The 17,028-nt window shown below is 38.9% G+C and overlaps 1 protein-coding gene across 1 annotated transcript in view; it reads left to right on the top strand.

The window, feature by feature from the left end:
* Nucleotides 1-17,028, top strand: part of IQCH (IQ motif containing H) — a 184,206-nt gene that overhangs the window by 45,858 nt on the left and 121,320 nt on the right. The window contains 1 exon segment of the mRNA XM_072962195.1: nucleotides 14,982-15,102. Coding sequence (XP_072818296.1) covers nucleotides 14,982-15,102 — 121 coding nt within the window.

The raw sequence follows: 17,028 nt of genomic DNA, 5'->3' as shown, positions 1-17,028 counted from the left end.
TAATTATGGCGGTAAGGTTATTTAACACTTCTGTCATCTCCCATCATTTGTGTGTAGTGAGAACATTTAAGATCTACTCTCTAGAGCTGGTACTTTTAACGTGGAGACGTCCTCCAACTAGACTATAAACCCCTTTGAGGGCAGGGACCATATTTCCAACATCGAGCATAGTGCCCGATTCTGGTTAGAATCCAATAAAAATATGCTCTTGATTTGTGTGTATGTGGTTAATAACTCTGAATAACTTTGTTAAGGAATTGTGTAACTGAGTTAGGCTGTGTCAAGTACAGTAATGAAATAGCATTTACCTCATCCGACTACATTTGTAGATCTTGCCTCTTTGGGGCCATAAAAATGTCTTCCCAGACCTCTTCAGGTAGAATTAATTTTCTCACTCCTAGATCACGGTTGCATGTTTTTAAAATCTTTACAGGCTGTGCCTTGAATTTACTGAATGATGTCAAAGAACAGTTGAATAAATAAAAAGATCTATCATATTCCTGAAGAGGAAAAATGATTATAATAAAAATACCAGTTCTTTCCAAATTAATCTTTGTATCTAATGTAATTCCAATCAAAATTCTTATGGATTTTCTTTGGTTTGCATGGAATATTAATTCTTTTCAACTTGCCAGTGTTCATCACCTTAAAAAATAAATGGGCAAAGGCTTCATTTTTTTTCCCAAAGATTAATGAAGGTGAACTTTTCATACTTCTTATTAAAACATGTGATATAGTTACAATAATTATAATAGCATCCTATGGGCATAAGAATTAACAGATCAGCAGAGTAAAAGAGGTGAGCCTAGATATTGACTTTAGTATAAAAAATAACTTAAAGTGCAATACAGGTGACTCTGTAAGTCAGGAGGGAAGGGAGGACCTGTTAGATGCATAGTGCTGAGTCATTTGGCTAAATATTTGGGGAAAAAAGCAGCAAGTTAATCCTAACCTTACCTTCTATGCGAAAGAAAACTCCAGATGGATTAAATTAACGTAAAATGTTAAAAAAAAAAAAGAAAAAGACAAAATCATAAAAGAGAACCATCTTTCAAGTTAGTTAAAGGAAGATTTTTTTTTTTAAAAAACACCATTACAAGAAAATCCTCATTACAAGAAAAGTTCATATTTACATTGGGCTCCAGTCCTGGATTTGTCACTAACTTCTCTGTGATTTGGGGGCAAATCACTTATAGTCCTCGGGACTTAGTTTGCTCATTTGTTAACTTAGGGCACTGGATCAAGTCATCTCTAAGAGATCGTCCAGTTCTGACAATCCGTATTTCTGATTCTGAACAAAATCTCTTTCCTTCGGCTCCCTTCCTTTGCCACTTGTGCCATCAACATAGTACACGTAAGACAGGTAGGCAGACCAGGTGAAGCTGTTTTCCGACCGTGGAAGTAGAATTCACAGCCAGTACTAATACTTTCATTTTCCATTAATGCATTTAACAAAGCGTTTATTGACAATTTATCACGCACCGGACTCTGTCCCCGAGACTTTTATGTGTATCACTTTTAACACTCGGAGAATATCAGGGAGATTATTACTCCCATTTTACAGATAGGAAAGTCAGGAGTGTAAAGACCCAGTCATATAATTAACATGTGGCTAAGGCAGAATTTAGACCTCTATTTTCTTAAGACAGTCTGATTCAGAGTCTAGGAAACTATTCCAAGAGAAACTGTGCAAACAGGCTAAACTCTTACGCATGCACACACACACACACACAGTATCAAGATGATCTAATATTCTTTAAAAAAATCAGCCTCTTTACTGAATGAAGACTGTTGTGGTTTCTAATGGACTTAATTTGTATTTGGGAGTTAATTCCTTCGTTAACTTAAACAAGAATACCTGATCTAGAAGCAGTCCTAGCCTGCTTTCAGCTTTGCTCTGGCGTCCCCTCTGCAGACTTCACTGATACAGCACAGAAATTATGGCAAAGCCCAGTGGAGTCATTGAAGCGGAAGTCTCAACACTGCTCGGGAAGGGATGCCAAATTAAATAAAAAGAGCCCAGCAGTTCTGCCGCTGCGTGCCAACCCAACTGCTGGTATGAGGTAAATGAGGACCAACTTCACTTCACTTGTGACCCTAGCCGGTATTTAAACAAGAACGCCTAGAGACCGGCACGCTGTTCCGTAATAAGGGAATAAACAGCAATTGCAAAAATAATTATAGTAAATGATAAACCTATTCACAGAGACTTTCTTAGATCTCAGCTGAAAGGACTCCCATTTAAACTCATTGCCTCTCATGCAGTCCCGAGTAAAGGATGACGGAGATTTGTAATGCATCGCCCTAAGTTTACATAAGAAAAATTATATAGAAGGCAGAGGTACTCCAGGTGCTTTCCCTTCCATGTATTGTGACCGTGTTTGAGTGGCTGTGTAGCATTCTATTCCCCAATACACAAAAATCACAAGTGTTAAGCAACCCAGTGTTTTTTTTAATTGTATGAGATGTAACAGATAACAGGTATGAAATGCCAGTACTTTATCTTTTTGTTGTTGTTGTTGTTGGAGGGAGGTAATTAGGTTTATTTATTTTTAGAGGAGGTACTGGGGATTGAACCCAGGACCTTCTGTATGCTAAGCATGCGCTCTACCACTCAAGCTACACCCTTTCCCTGAAACACTGGTACCTTATTATTCTCTCTTACTTTTCCTGATTTTTAAAATCTAGAGTGATTACTTTTCCAGATGTAAAAAGGTGTCTATTGGAACACTACAAGTAAAAGGGATTAGAGACAAAATAGAAGCAAGAACTATGTAGATTTTTATTTGTCCGTCTGAATCTATCAGAAAGTCCTGAGTCTACTGGATTTCAAGTTCCTTTCAAGAAAAGTTTCTTGTAAGACCAAGTTATCACTTATCTTTCAACTTTGCAGAATGGTCTAATAGTAACAAATTATAGCTACTGTTGTTAGCTATGTATTAATCCTTCGATCCATTTTTTTCCAAAATGCATTCCTTGGAATGCTAATAGGGATTCCACGAGAGTTTTGTGGTCCCATAAAATTGGGAAACATGAGGTTAAAGACAGACAGACTGCCTTCATACCGTTAGGCCACCTGGAGTCACTAACACACTGATGTACATTATGACTCCTCAGGAGAAGGGCGGCCAGTGCCATCAGCAATGCTTCCCAGACTTCATCAGAACCCTTTTCTGCAGAATAGAGCCGTACTCAGAGGAACAAACTTGGGGAAATTTGCTTAAGGATTTTAAATATTTTTAATAGAAAAAATTTGAGACAATATTACCCAGTTTCCTTCCTTTGTCACATTTTACTGGAACTTAATATTTTCTTGGGGGCTTTGGGGCATCATAACAAACTCCATGTTTTTTAAGTGATGCTGTTCAGGGCCTATGAGGTGTGTCGATGCCCACACCTCAGACTTCCGTGTGTCCCAAGTAATAGCTCTCCTGGCATCTCCTCCACGGTCAGCTCTCCCCACTTCATTCTTTGAGTCTGTTCACAATCCCAGGGTCACTTCTGCTACTAACTACCCTTTTACCGTCCTAAGACCCCTTCCAGTGCTGAGAATGGTGACCCTTCCTCCCTCCCTTCCTCCTTTCTTTCTCTTTTGTTCTCTGTTTCTCTCTGTCTCTCTCTTTTATTTTTTTTTCCCTTTCTCTTATTTCTGATACTGGTAATTTATGCTTCGTCTTTTTCTTGATCGATCTCACTGGGGCTTATCAATCTTATTAATCTTTTCTAAGAATCACTTTGGGTTTTGTTAATTTTCTCTGTTAGTTGTTTCCTATCTCTTTAATTTCTCCTCTTGTCTTTTTTATTCTCCTCCTTTCATTTATTTTGAGTTTATTTTACTCTTTTTTAGAGCTTTGCAAAGCAGAATCTTAGATCATTGCTTTTAGACCTTTCTTACTTTCTAAAATATGCACTTAGACTGGTAAGTTTCCAGGAAGATTTTAGCTGCATCTCACAAATTTTGATATGTTGCATTTTCATCATCACTCAAAATTTTTCTAGTGATTTTTTTTTCTTTGACTCGTGAGGTATTTAGAAGTGTGTTGTTTAATTTTGAAATATTTTGGGATTTTTTTAAAGTTTTCCCATTCTTACTGAATTCTAATTTAATTTCACTGGGGGCAAAGAACATACTCTATAACATGTACATCTTTTGAAATTGACTGCTACTTATTTTTTGGCCTAGGATGTAATTTATTTTGGTGTTTCATGTACACTTGAAAAGAATACGTTTATCTCACAATTGTTGGTTGTAGTCTATACATATCAGGTCAAGGGGGCTGTTGGTAACATTCAGATCTATATTCGTACTGACTTTTAAAATCGATTTGTTCTACAAATTACTGAGGGGGAATTTTAAAATCTTCAATTCTAATCAAAGATTTGTCTCCTTTTATTCAAGTATTCAAGTATAGTCAGCTGACAATGCTGTGTCAGTGTCTGGTGTGCAGCGCAATGCTTGTCATACGTGAATATACATATATTCGTTTTCATATTCTTTTTCACCATGAGCTACTCCAAGATATTGTCTCTTTCTTTAGTTTTCATCAATTTTGTTTCATGTGTTAACGTTATGAGAGGTGTACATGTTTATGATTTTTATGTGTTCTTGACTAATTGAGATTTTTATCCCTCTTTCTCTCCGATAATACTCCTTGTCTTGAGTCCACTTTGTCTGATATTAACATAGCCACCCCTCTATTTTGCTCACTGTTTACATGGCACATCAATCTTTTTGTTGTTGTGACTTCAATCTGTGTCTTTAAACCCAAAACCTACCTCATATATAGCATATAGTTTTATCTCGTTTTTAAAATCCAGTCTGATTATCTCAGCTTTTAAATTACCGTTTAGTACATTTCCATTGAATGTAATTATTGACACGATTTGATGTAGATCAACCACTTTTCTGCATGTTTTCTGTGTTTTCCATCTCTTGTTTGTTTGTTTGTTTGTTTCCTGCCTGACTTAGGGTTATGTGGGTTTTTTTAAATCTTTAATATTCTGTTTTATTGGCTTTTAAACTATACTTCTTTGTATTATTTTCAGTGGTTGCTCTAGGGATTACAACGTGCATCCTTAAGTGACTAGAGTTTCCTGGAAGTGAATATTGTACCAGTTCATATACAACTTTGTGAGGAACTTGCAACTACAGAATTCCATTTACCTCCCAGTTCTCTGTGTTTCTGCTGTCATGTAATTTATACGTATTTAAACTACACAATATAATTTTTTTGCCTTACACAGTCAGTTGTTTTTGAGAGAAATGAAGAAAAATATATAGTCTTTTAGATTTACTATAGAGTCCTGAGTTTCCGTCTTGTGTCATTTTCTGTCGCCCTAAAGAACCTCCTTTAAGTGCTTCTTGTAACACATACCCTGCTTAGTGACACATTGTCTTCTTTTATCAAAAATAAAGTCTTTATATTGCCTTAAATAGAATTTGGGGTTGCCAAGTTTATTTTTTCTTTTCTTTTCTTATTAGTGCTTTAAAGTTCCATTGTTTCTGATGAGAAGTCAGCAATCATTTGGATCACTGATTTTCCGGATGGGTCTTCCCCACTCCCCGGCCCCAGCCCAGCTGTTTTCAAGTTTTTCTCTTTGCCCTCCAGGCGTTTGATCATGATGTGTCCATGTGTGGTTTTCTTGGTCTTTATCCTGCTTGGGATTCACTGAGCTTCTAGGAGCTTTACGTTTTCCAGAAAGTTGGGAAACATTTTGGCCATTATTTCTTTAATATTTTTCTCCACATTCTTTCCTCTCCTTCTGGGACTTCATCACATATGAAGTATTCAACATGATATTGTTCCACAGACCACTGAGGATCTATTCTTTTTTTGAGCATTTTTTCTTGCTGTTCTTTAGATTAGATGACAACGATCGATCTCTCTTCAAGTTCACTGCCCTTTCTTTTCCTCACCCCAATCTGCTGTCAGGTCTATCTAACCAACTTTTCATTTCAGACTTTTTACTTTTCAGTTCTAAAATGTCCATTTGGTTCTTTTCTCTTTTTTTTATAGTTTTCATTTTTCAACCAAGATTTTCCATTTGTTAGTTCATTGTGATAATATTTTTTCTTTGAAATGTGTATAGTAACAGCTTTAAAGTCCTTATCTGCTTATTCTACCTTCTGGATTATCTTGACATCTTTCCTTTTTTTAAAAAAAATACTTTATTAAGGTATGATTGACATACAAAATCTGTACCTACTTTGTATGTATAACTTGATGAGTGTGGTAAGACCATCACCACCGTCTATGCCATAAACCTCCAGGGACTGCTTCTATTGATGACTATTTCTCTCGTGTTAATAATCTTTTCCTGTTTCTTAGCATATGTAGTAATGTTTTATTATTAAGGACATTATGAATGATGTACAGAGTCTGAATTGTGTTACCTTGCTCTCAACTGTGTAGATTCTTGTTCAAGTAGGCAATTCATTTGGCGAGTTTCAACTTCCAAACTCTGTCCTTCGGGGGTAGCAGCTGAAATCTCTGCTCAGTGTTTTCAAATTGTTAACTTTGCATTTTTGCTGGGCTTCTTAGAATGTCCTCCATATACGTGTAACTCGAAGGTCAGCCAAAGATTTGCATGCCATTGATTTGCAAGTTTTGGATCCTGCCTTGCAGCTTCCTCCTTTCTGGGGTTCCCCTTCATTCTCAGCCTTTATGAAAGCCCTAAACTCCATCCTCTTACTCCTCTAGCCAGTAAGACTGTGCCTTTCTTTTTGAATTGAAGCCACTTTGCATTTCACAGACCGAGAAGTCACAGAGCAGAGCAGAAGTCACACACACACAGAAGTCTCAACTGTAGCGCTTCCATTCTTTCAAGATCAACTCCCCTCTAGCTTCTCCTTGGTTTCAATTTATCTCAGTGCATTCAAATATTTGGTTTTTTAAATAAATTTTATCCAGAATTTATAATTGTTATTTTCAAGAAGGTCGATCTGTTCTAAGCTACTCTACCATTACCATAATGGTAACTAGGACATTTTTTCAGCCTTGCCATTGTATTACTTTTAGCAACAAGGAAAATATTTACTGTTATCATGGTTATGTTAATTGCTCCTTTCCAATAAATCTTAAGTGGTTATATATTTTTTAAACTTTTTTTTGCTCTATTTCTTCTTCAAATGGGACAGTAAGACAGATGAGTTCTGAATTATGTAATGCCTTCAGAGTACTGTATAAATACTTAGAATATATGTTGTAAATATAATAAGAGAAGTACAAAGAAAAGCTGTAGGAACTCAGAGGAGGAAGAGATCAGTGGTGACTGCCTAGAGATTACCTTTAAGCCAGTTTTTAAAAGCTAACAGGAGGGCTAGCGGGTATAGCTCAGTGGTAGAGCATGTGCTTGGCGTGCATGAGGTCCTGGGTTCAACCTCCAGTACCTCTGTTAAGGCGGGAGGAAAAGAAGAAATTTAAGAAAACAAACAAAACAAAAAAAAAAAGTAACAAGAATTAGTACCCAGAGCTGAGAGAGCAAGAAAGAGAGAGAGAATATTCTAGAAGGAGTATTATAAGCAATGCAAAAAGGTAGGCGGTTGGAGGCTCAAGTCTTACTGGTTGTAGCTATACATGTAATTTATAACTTCAAAGTTTATAATGTGCACATACTGCTATATACAAAAATATGGGTAAATTTCGCACCAATTTTAAAAGAAAAAAAGCCAGATACGAAAGAATACATACTGTAATAATCCATTTTTGTAAAGTTCAAAAACAGAAAAATAATGGTTGGTAATGGAATTCAGAATAGTGTTACCTTTGGGTGACGGTAGTGACTGGGAGGGAACGTGAGAGGGCGTTTGGGGGCCTTACAATCTGTTTCTCGTTCTGGAGGCTCATTACCCACAGTGTCCACTTTGTGAAAACACATCAATTGATGACTTTATGATCTGTGTCTTAAAAAGTATATATTATTCTTCAATAAAATGCTTATATGAAACAAAAATAAAACCCAGTTTCTGGTATGAAAAAAAGTTTATGGTGTGTCTCTCCATATATTAACTCATTAATTCCTTACAATGGCCACACGGAAGATTAGTGATGTTGAATTTTATGTGAAACTGAATTATTTAAACTTGAAATACCATGATGTAAAATAATAATAATAAATTCTTGCTTTATACCCAGAGTTTGAAATAATTTAAATCCCCCCCAGTTTTTTTTTAATCATTTTCTTTCAAAGTCGGTTCAATCTGAGTGAATTGAAGATATATGTAAGCTGGTTTCCACAGGGAGGCACCACTTGAGTAAATTAAAATACCCTGTGTTATTGAGGATATGAGTTTAGCAAGTGTAACAAATAATAGTGATTAAGCAGGACAGTAGTGTTTCCTCATGTCACAGTTGGAGCGGAGCACTCTGCGGCTGACATGGCAGCTCTGTAATGTCAGGCACCCGCGTACTTCCCATGTTACTGCTCCGTCCTCCTGTGCTCTAAGACGGCTGCTAGGCTCCCCACACCTTCTCTGCATTCCAGTAGAACCACTACGATTCCTATACTGCTGGCCAGAACCTCCCCACAAAGACACTGAAGCTACAAGGGGGCCTGGGAAATGCTGCTTCTGGCTGAGCAGCGCACCGAAGGTCCCCCAGCAGTCTCTGCCTTCCCTGCCATTCTTTGTCTGGCTGTCATGAAAAAAAAAAGTTAAGAATATCCCCATTTTACAGAAGATAAAACTGAGACTCAGAGACGGTAAATGACTTAACTTCTGCACATTGATAATTACATGACAGAGCTAGGACTCAAATCCAGTGTTCCAAGCCCAGGATTCTTGCTTTTACGCTACAGCAGCCTCTCCAAGGAGGTTTTCTTCTAGCTTCAAGAATGCTGGTAATGCCTAGGCTGAGAGAAAGTGAGGCTCCTACTGTATCTAAGTTAAACAGCACTTGGAAAGGAAAGAAGTGAGATAGGGCTTTACTATGAGGACATCAGGGTGGAGCTGATGATCTGAGCTCTGTTTGGCTCAAAAGGTTCAAGAACTCAGGAAGCAAGAAAAAAGTGGGCTATAAAGCAGTGATGTGCATTTTAGTTGTGCTTTTGAATTAAAAGTCAGATTAGGCATGTGCTCTAGCCATTTCCCAGTCCAATTTTCAGTTTCCCCATCCATCAGATGAGGAGGAGGGCGGGGGCAGGGTTTGCTGCATGTGGCTGTGCAGGTTGTACACAATTGCTTAAATTCACCAAGCAGGAGATTCTGGAACACAGTAAAGGGTGCAGCGTGGCTACAAGCCTAACCCCTCCCCAGCCCTCAGAAATACTACTGGCAAATTCTCAGAATGTTGGGATTCTCAGAAATACTACAAAATCTGGACAGAAGACAACCAAACAGGCATTCCTATCTTTTCCCTCTTCCTACAAGGAGACTTGAAAGAAACAAGTGAAATTGGCAAGTGAATAACGTGTCTGATTCTTCCTGAGAGAAGTGAAGTCTTCAGGATTCCACCAAAGTGTCCCAAAGTCCTGGCGGTGGCGGGTGGGGAGGGATGGCCTCATCCTCAACTGGGCAGACCAAGCCCTGATACATCTCAGGAAAGGGAGGAGAGGCTACATGTTTTAACAAAGACTGCATATGTCCTAAAACGGAGGCTTCCCTCATCTACGCCCTCAGGTAACAGAAAGGTGAAGAAAACCCTGAACACCCAGTTCTCAAGTGTAGCTGGGAGAGAAAACACCCTGGTACCACAGTGGGGGGTGGGGTACAGCATCAGAGCAAGTGGGAGCGGCCCAAGTACGTACAAGAGAGAAAGAAACGATACGGTCCCTACTGATCTATTGCATACGCGTCAGTATTTCACCCACAGCTAATAAAAGAAAGGGAGGCGAGGAGGGAGGGAGGATCACGGGCTGCAAAAGACAAAGCTTAACCCAGGAAAGAACATAACTCAAGACACAGAAGGAATTTTCTCACAATTTCTTCACATTCTAGCACAGCTTGATAGGAACATAAATTAAGTAAAACTAGAGCTCAACCATGAGATGATACAAGAGCAGAATGAGATAAAAAGGGAGGTTGCAGGCAGAAGGAAATCAATTGAATACCAAAATATTTGATGGAACTAATAAATAAACTATAAATAGAAAGAACAGAACCGACACTGCTGAATATTGAAATACTGACATGGAGAAAAGACTGTAAGCACAGAAAATGCAGAGGGAGAAAGAGGAAGTTAATTAGAAGTTAGTAGATACGCATGCTAGTTTGTTACAGGCTAAGTTGCGCTAACAAGGAAATCCAAAAATATAATGCCTTAAATAAAGTAGTTCCTTTTCACTCACAAAACAGTCCACAGGTGAGAAGTCCCGGGCTGGCAGGACCTCTTCCAGGAAGTCTTCCAAGATATGGTTCCTTCTGTCTTGATGCCCTATCACCTCCTCATTCCTGTGGTTACAGGACATTCTCATTTCAATGGTAGAAGCTGGCTCCTCCCCACACCCATGTTTCTGTCCACAGGAAGGCTACCAACAGCCCAGGGCAAGGGCAAGCACTTTAAAGAGATGCCCCAGGGGTTACACACCACTTCTGCCACATCTTATTGGCCACTTGTCTACATTTAGCCACAGGGGACACTGGGAAATGTGGTCTTTAACTGGATAGCCCTGTGCTCAACTAAAATTCAGTGTTCTAATCTAAAAGAACCAGGAGAGAATGAATAGTCAGGAACCACATTATGGAAGGTAAAGATGAGCCAACATTTAAGGACACTCGATTGTCACCCACAGAGAGAACTCAGCAAACAATCGAGAACATGGATTCAGTGCCGTAACGCAAGAACGCGTTCTGGAAGTGAAGAAAGAACTGAATCTGCAGGTGGAAAGAAAACACTGAATCCCAAGAAATTTTGATTTAGAATACTTAACATAAGGGTATTTCCTAGTTAAACACCTGAACTTGAAAGTCAAAGAATCTTTCAGACATCCAGGCAGAAAAAAAAATCACCTGGAAGGGGTTAAAAAGAATCAGGCTGGCATCTGATTTCACGATATTCATTGTAGAAGACAATGGTGCAATGTCCACAGAGTTTTGAGAAAAGAAAGGATGACCCCAGATGTAATTCAAGTATCAAGGCTCAGGGAAGTATTTTACACTCGTTGGAAAGACTTGCTTGATAACCGAAGCCAGGTATTATAAAAACCCATCAAAATAAAGAACTCAAGCACAGAGAAGCCATGACAGAAGGACTGCTGATGAGCACTGGATCCATTTACACGTAGAACTAATACTAAACAATCATAGCAGTGATGGTTTCAAAACAGAACGTGGCTATTATAAATCTGGACAGTGTGAACATAATAATATAACAAACAGAAATCAGGAGGTGAGGGAGAGAAGATGGGAGTAGCAAGAAAGTTCTAATGTTCTCATCTTTTGAAGATGTAATATGTCATCCAAAATAAAAATGTGGTGGAAAAAATCCAAGTGTTTTTTATAATCACCTTTATTTAACAATGGAGCAGGGGTCCAGAAACTGCTGCCTGAGGGCTGACCACCTGTATTTGTAAATAAAGTTTCATTGGAACACAGATTCACTCATTTATTTCCATATCATTTATGTTACTTTTCAGCTATAAAAAGAGACCTGAACCGCCTAAAATATTTACTGTCCGGCCCCTTTAGAAAAAATTTGCCAACCCATGCAGAAGAATCTTTTTTAACTCACAGGAATCTCGTGGTAAAGAAATATTATTTGAGGCTCAATAATTTGTTGGGTTTCACTCGGCCTTTTTCCTTCCTATTAAATTCATGTCAAATTAAGTTTAATAATGTAATATAAATCCTATTTTTATAAAACAATGTATCAATCATTCCAAAGATGTTAGGGATAATGGATCGCCTAATGATATTCGGTATGGTTTCTTAAACTTTCATCTTCGTGTTTTTCTGCATTATTTGGAATCTATAATGAACATATATCATTTCTACCAGAATAATAAAACAGAACGGTTGTTCTGTTTGAAAACACAGGAGCAAATATACCAAGATGTTAACAATGATTAATTCTGGCTGTCAGCAGTACCATTGCTGTTTTCCTTCTTTAAGCTTCTCTGTATTTTTTAAATATTGAAAAACTTTTAAGCTATTATAGAAGATTTAGGCATAGAGTGATAGAGTTGTGAATTATAGTTTTGGAAACAGTTCATGAGAAGTACCAGACAGCAGGGACATTTTTCTGTTTTTAATATGATTCTTTTACTAGTGGTATACAAACTGCAAAGCATGGTTCAGCCTAAAATATAAAGCCTGACATCAAACAGAAGCCAGAGAAGCAGATGATATTTGAATTCTGTTAGGCGGTCAGCACATTCACAAAGCTGGTTTCTTTAATTTGCATGAATCGGAACCTACCTTTCCAGTCTCATCCCCCACCTTACCCTCCTGCTATACACAAACACACCCCAGCCACAAAGTACCCTGCACCTTCAGTGAAATCTTCATGCATTTGTGTCCTATTTTGCTTTGTCGCCACCATTCTTCCTGCCTACAATTGCATCCTCTTCTCCACGTGATGTAATTCATTGCTTCTTTTAAGACGCAATTTAAATATCCCTTACTGCAGTACGTCTCAACCGTAGCTGCACATTAGGATCACCTGGGGAGCTTTATAAAAATACCGAGGCCCAGGCTCCATCCAGCACAGCGATTCTGATTTAACTGCCCAGGGTTGGGGCCCAGGCAGCAGTATTTTTAAAAAGCTCCCTGAGTGATTCTAACATCCAGGCAGGGCTGAGAGTCACTGCCATGCCTTCTGTGACACCAGCAGGCAGAGTTAATCACTCCCTCTCCTGCACTCTCATAGCTCTTAGATTTTTCCAGTGCTCACAAAATTTAATGCTTATTGTATTAAAGTTAGTGTTATATAGGTGTAGTAAGTGCTCAGTAAACACTGGAGGTTGTTACCGCCTTTCTCTTTCCAACCAAGCATGCGCAGAAGCGGTTATCCTCACCATGGGAACCGGACAGCAGAGTGGACTCGCGTGTGGTACCCACAGACACTGGCTGCAGGATTTCCTTCGATAAGCTTGCCAGGATGTCATCCCTCCATGCCTACACACACACAAACACACACACACACACACTCCCCTCGTTGCATTTCAGCATAGCCCTAGCCCTTGGGTCCAGCTTTCACATCGTTGAGATGGATGCAGTTTAAAGAATTAAAGAAACCAGTGTTAATAATGCGCTGACTGCCTGACAATCCGAATTATCATCTGCCTTCCACCTTCTCCTTGGTGTCACACTTTACGTTGAGTTTTATGTTGGCTCTCGCAAGTTGAGCGTTCAAGAGCACGACTGTCAGGTGTACCTTGTCAAAGGCTTTCAGAAAATCCAGATGAACAATTCTGTGAGCCCCGAAACTGCCAAATCTATATCTTACGCCTTCACAGTGCTTGACAATTTTATGTAAGCGGAATCTTTCTTTCTTCCTTCGATTTACCTTTGCCTCCCCGACCCTGAGATCAATCAGACAACGAACGGGAGACCCTTCAGTGTTTGATACTGAATAGCCTCGTCTGTATTTGTGCCACGTCTGGAACACAGCGCACTGGGTGATTAGCCCAGCCTCCTGGATTTGGAGGAGCTCCTGGGAGCTACTCCTGTCTGGAAGTGAGGTCCGGAGAGGAGAGCTGAGGATGAGGGAAAGAGACCACGGGGGGATCAGCAAGGTCCATGGTAACACCATGTGCACACCCCCTCTCATCAAGGCAAGACCCGTAGCTCCGCCCTTTCTGCATACACGAACAATCTTCTCTTTCCTGTCTAAAGTCCTGTTTGTAATCACTTTAAACTGTCCTCACCAAACATCGCCAAAGAATTTGGTGTCCATGGGATGGTAGTTCTTATAGTTTCCCTTAAGTACCACATCCTGCCAGTGGGGCCCTAAAACAACTTTGTTCACAGACATTTCCTAGCCAGCAGATATTTATTTTGTAAAAGGATTTCCTCCCCCGAGGCTTGATGAAAGGTCAAGACTTTCTTTATCCTTAAGGTCACCACAACCGTGATGAACAATAGATGTGCCACAACTGAGTCCAATGGCAAATTTCCCTAACGCAAAACAAGATTAATCTTAAAATTTGATCATCTTTGCACATCCAGTCACTCTGTGTGACCTGAGACTAACCTACCAACCTTTCTGACTTGGTTCTTTATTAGTTAAATAGCAAACCATTACCTAGTTCCTTTGGAAGTTATGCAAATTAATGCTGGAAAAATGACTGGAAAATTTAAATCAGTGTATAAATACCAAACAGTTCCATCTTCCCTGCTGAGAGGGCCCAGGTAATTCATAACCTCCTATAATAAAGGTAAAAATAGTGTGCTTGGGCTATACAATTAAATGTGATTTATCTGCAATGCATATAATCTTTGAAATCCAGAAACCACTGAATAGAAACAATTCATATTTCATAATTATAATAAAAGGATTTAATGACTTTAGGAAAAGTAATCCTCTACTGTAAGTGATCTAAACATCATGTCTTTAACCATTTCTCAGATCTGCAAGAGTCTACTCAGAGTTCGTCCTGAACCTGTTAATGTAGACATATTTATCTTTAAATTCTCCCAGTTTTTTTTTAATCCTCAAAGCCCTTAATGTGTATTTCCTAGAAAATTCGCCTGTACAAAACTTTGCTGTATTCAAAGCCTCCTCTGTCAAGATTTAGCACTTTTATATTGTAGTCATTAAAATTGAACAAAATCTTAATAGTTCCTTTATTAACTACTATACTGACTCTCCATAGTGGAAATCGCAACATGTTAATTGGATTTAATTAACTATTTTAAATTACACAAACTCGTGACAGTAGACAAGAGCACAGGGTACTCATGAGCAATAAAACGGGAGCTTATATTGCTACTTGATTAAAACTTAATGAAACTATTCATAATCTTATTTATTGTTTACAAGAAGAAAACTGTGTTCATTTTGATGGCAAAAATGTCTGCTGAAAACCAATTTTTGATCATTTAGGTGAAGGCTCCGAAGTTAATAAAAGGGTCCACCGTATCCAACCTCACGGTTCTGCCAGCTTCTCACCGCTCAGATCCCTACTTCACCCCCATGCCAGTCTTACAAGAGGATGCCAATAAAGGTTAGTGATTCAGTCACCATTTTATGTGTTTAGGAACACAAGGGAGAGAGCACTGAGGTGGGACTTGGGGCCCGAGTTTGCATTCAGACTCAGCCACTAATTCTCCGAGGTGACCTCAGGCAGGTCAAGTCCTCACTCTGGCCTGAGTTTCCTTCTCTGTGAATCTGAAGGTTGGACCAGATGATCGCTGGAGTCCCTTCCCACCACTAAAAACCATCATTCTATAAATTTACTGTTGATTTCGATGCCGGTGTTAGTACATAATGAAATTATTATTGTGTTTAAGTGATATCACTATAATTTTTCAAGCTTCCGAGCAGATGGTTTTTGATGTTTTTCTAGTAGCACGTAAAAATTTTATTTCAATATACTATTATGCAAAAATACGAAGCCAGAATTAATGTAATGAGCATTTAAACTATGCATGTCTCGTCTAAATACCAGGTTTGTGAAGCCAGGGAAGATCTCGTTTTTAAGCCAAAGGTCATGTCATCTTTATCTCAGCATCCCCAGTGCTTAGAACCATAGTTAGCATTTTGTAGATACCAAATGTTGGTTGAATGAATAAGCAAATGAAAGAGTAAGTGGGTAACAAGGGCTGAGCATCGTAAGTCTATCCCTCTGTACCTCTCCTTGCTACTTAATTGATCGACATGTTAAAGAAAACCTAAGTGGACCCTCCTCTGTATCTCAACTATGACCAAGTGAGACGACCTTTAATTATTTCTTCCTCACTTTCTGTTGTCTGGAGTATTTTGGACCTACAGATGGTTCCCCAGGGGTCTTCTGGTACTTGAAGATGTAAAAGCCTCCATCTTGTAGCTCCTGTATCCTGTCTGCTGACCTGGTGGTGGAGGTGCAGCAAAACTCAAGAGAACCCAGCATCATTATAAGTCTCGTAATTTATTAAACATCCCACAGCTGTAACAATGAACCTAGTTGTGAACCGTTATTGTTCAGAAATCTTTGGGACTCCTGTCTTTAGTTAGTTTACGTCATATTTACTCTCCAGGAAAACTCCAGCAGAGTTCCATTTCTTGCTTTAATACCATCTCACATTGTTCCTGGGTCAAATTAGGATGAATAAAATAATGAATCAGTGAATCAAATCGACCTATTTATTCTTGCTCTAGCAATAGACACAATAAAAAAAATTGCTGCAAACCAAGGTAAATCTAGAACCGTGGTAACTTGGTCCAGAAAAACATCACATTTCCATCCCTCAATTGTCTACCAGAGAACACATGCCTACCATAATATTTGTGATTAATCAACCAATTAATCAAAGCATATTTACTGAGTGCTTGCCATATGTCTGGTAGGGTGTGAGGTAACATGAATGCCAGGAGAGCATAAGCCACAGAAATGTAGATACAATGTCCAGAATTTCACATGTCCTGATGCTCTTAACTGTCAGTTACGTCAGCCCAGATCTGCACAAGTCCTGCATGTGCTGAAAGATTAACAACATCCAGAAGAGAGAATAGTTTTGGAAAATGCATGGCAAACTTCTCTACTTTTTCTTGAATTATCTTGCTAAATCCAATGAAAGCTTTTCCCCTCTCCCCCCACCAGTAGTGAAGAATATAAGTCTCATAATAATAAACCAAATTATCAATTCAGGCTCTGTGTGACCTCGGACAAGCTGCTCTCTGATCTCAGAATAAAGTCTACAGTCTATAAACAAGGCATGCCTGACCTGGCCTCACCTCCATGCTCCTCTCACTCTGCTTCTCTGCAGAGCCTTCTCTCTGTTCCTTATCAGGCCAAGCACTTTTTTTACATCAGGCCTTTACAAGCGCTTTTACCTCTGTCTGTAAAAGTCATTTCCTCAAGCATCTGTCTTTTTCCTTTATGGATGATCACAATTTGTGGTTATATATTTATTTGTGAATTTAATGTCTTCTCCACCACCAGAGGCTCCAA

The sequence above is a fragment of the Vicugna pacos genome, chromosome 6 (genome assembly GCF_048564905.1).
Source record: "Vicugna pacos chromosome 6, VicPac4, whole genome shotgun sequence".
Taxonomy (NCBI): Eukaryota; Metazoa; Chordata; class Mammalia; order Artiodactyla; family Camelidae; genus Vicugna; species Vicugna pacos.
The sequence above is the reverse complement of the archived record's forward strand: the minus strand, read 5'-3'. Positions and strand labels throughout refer to the sequence as shown.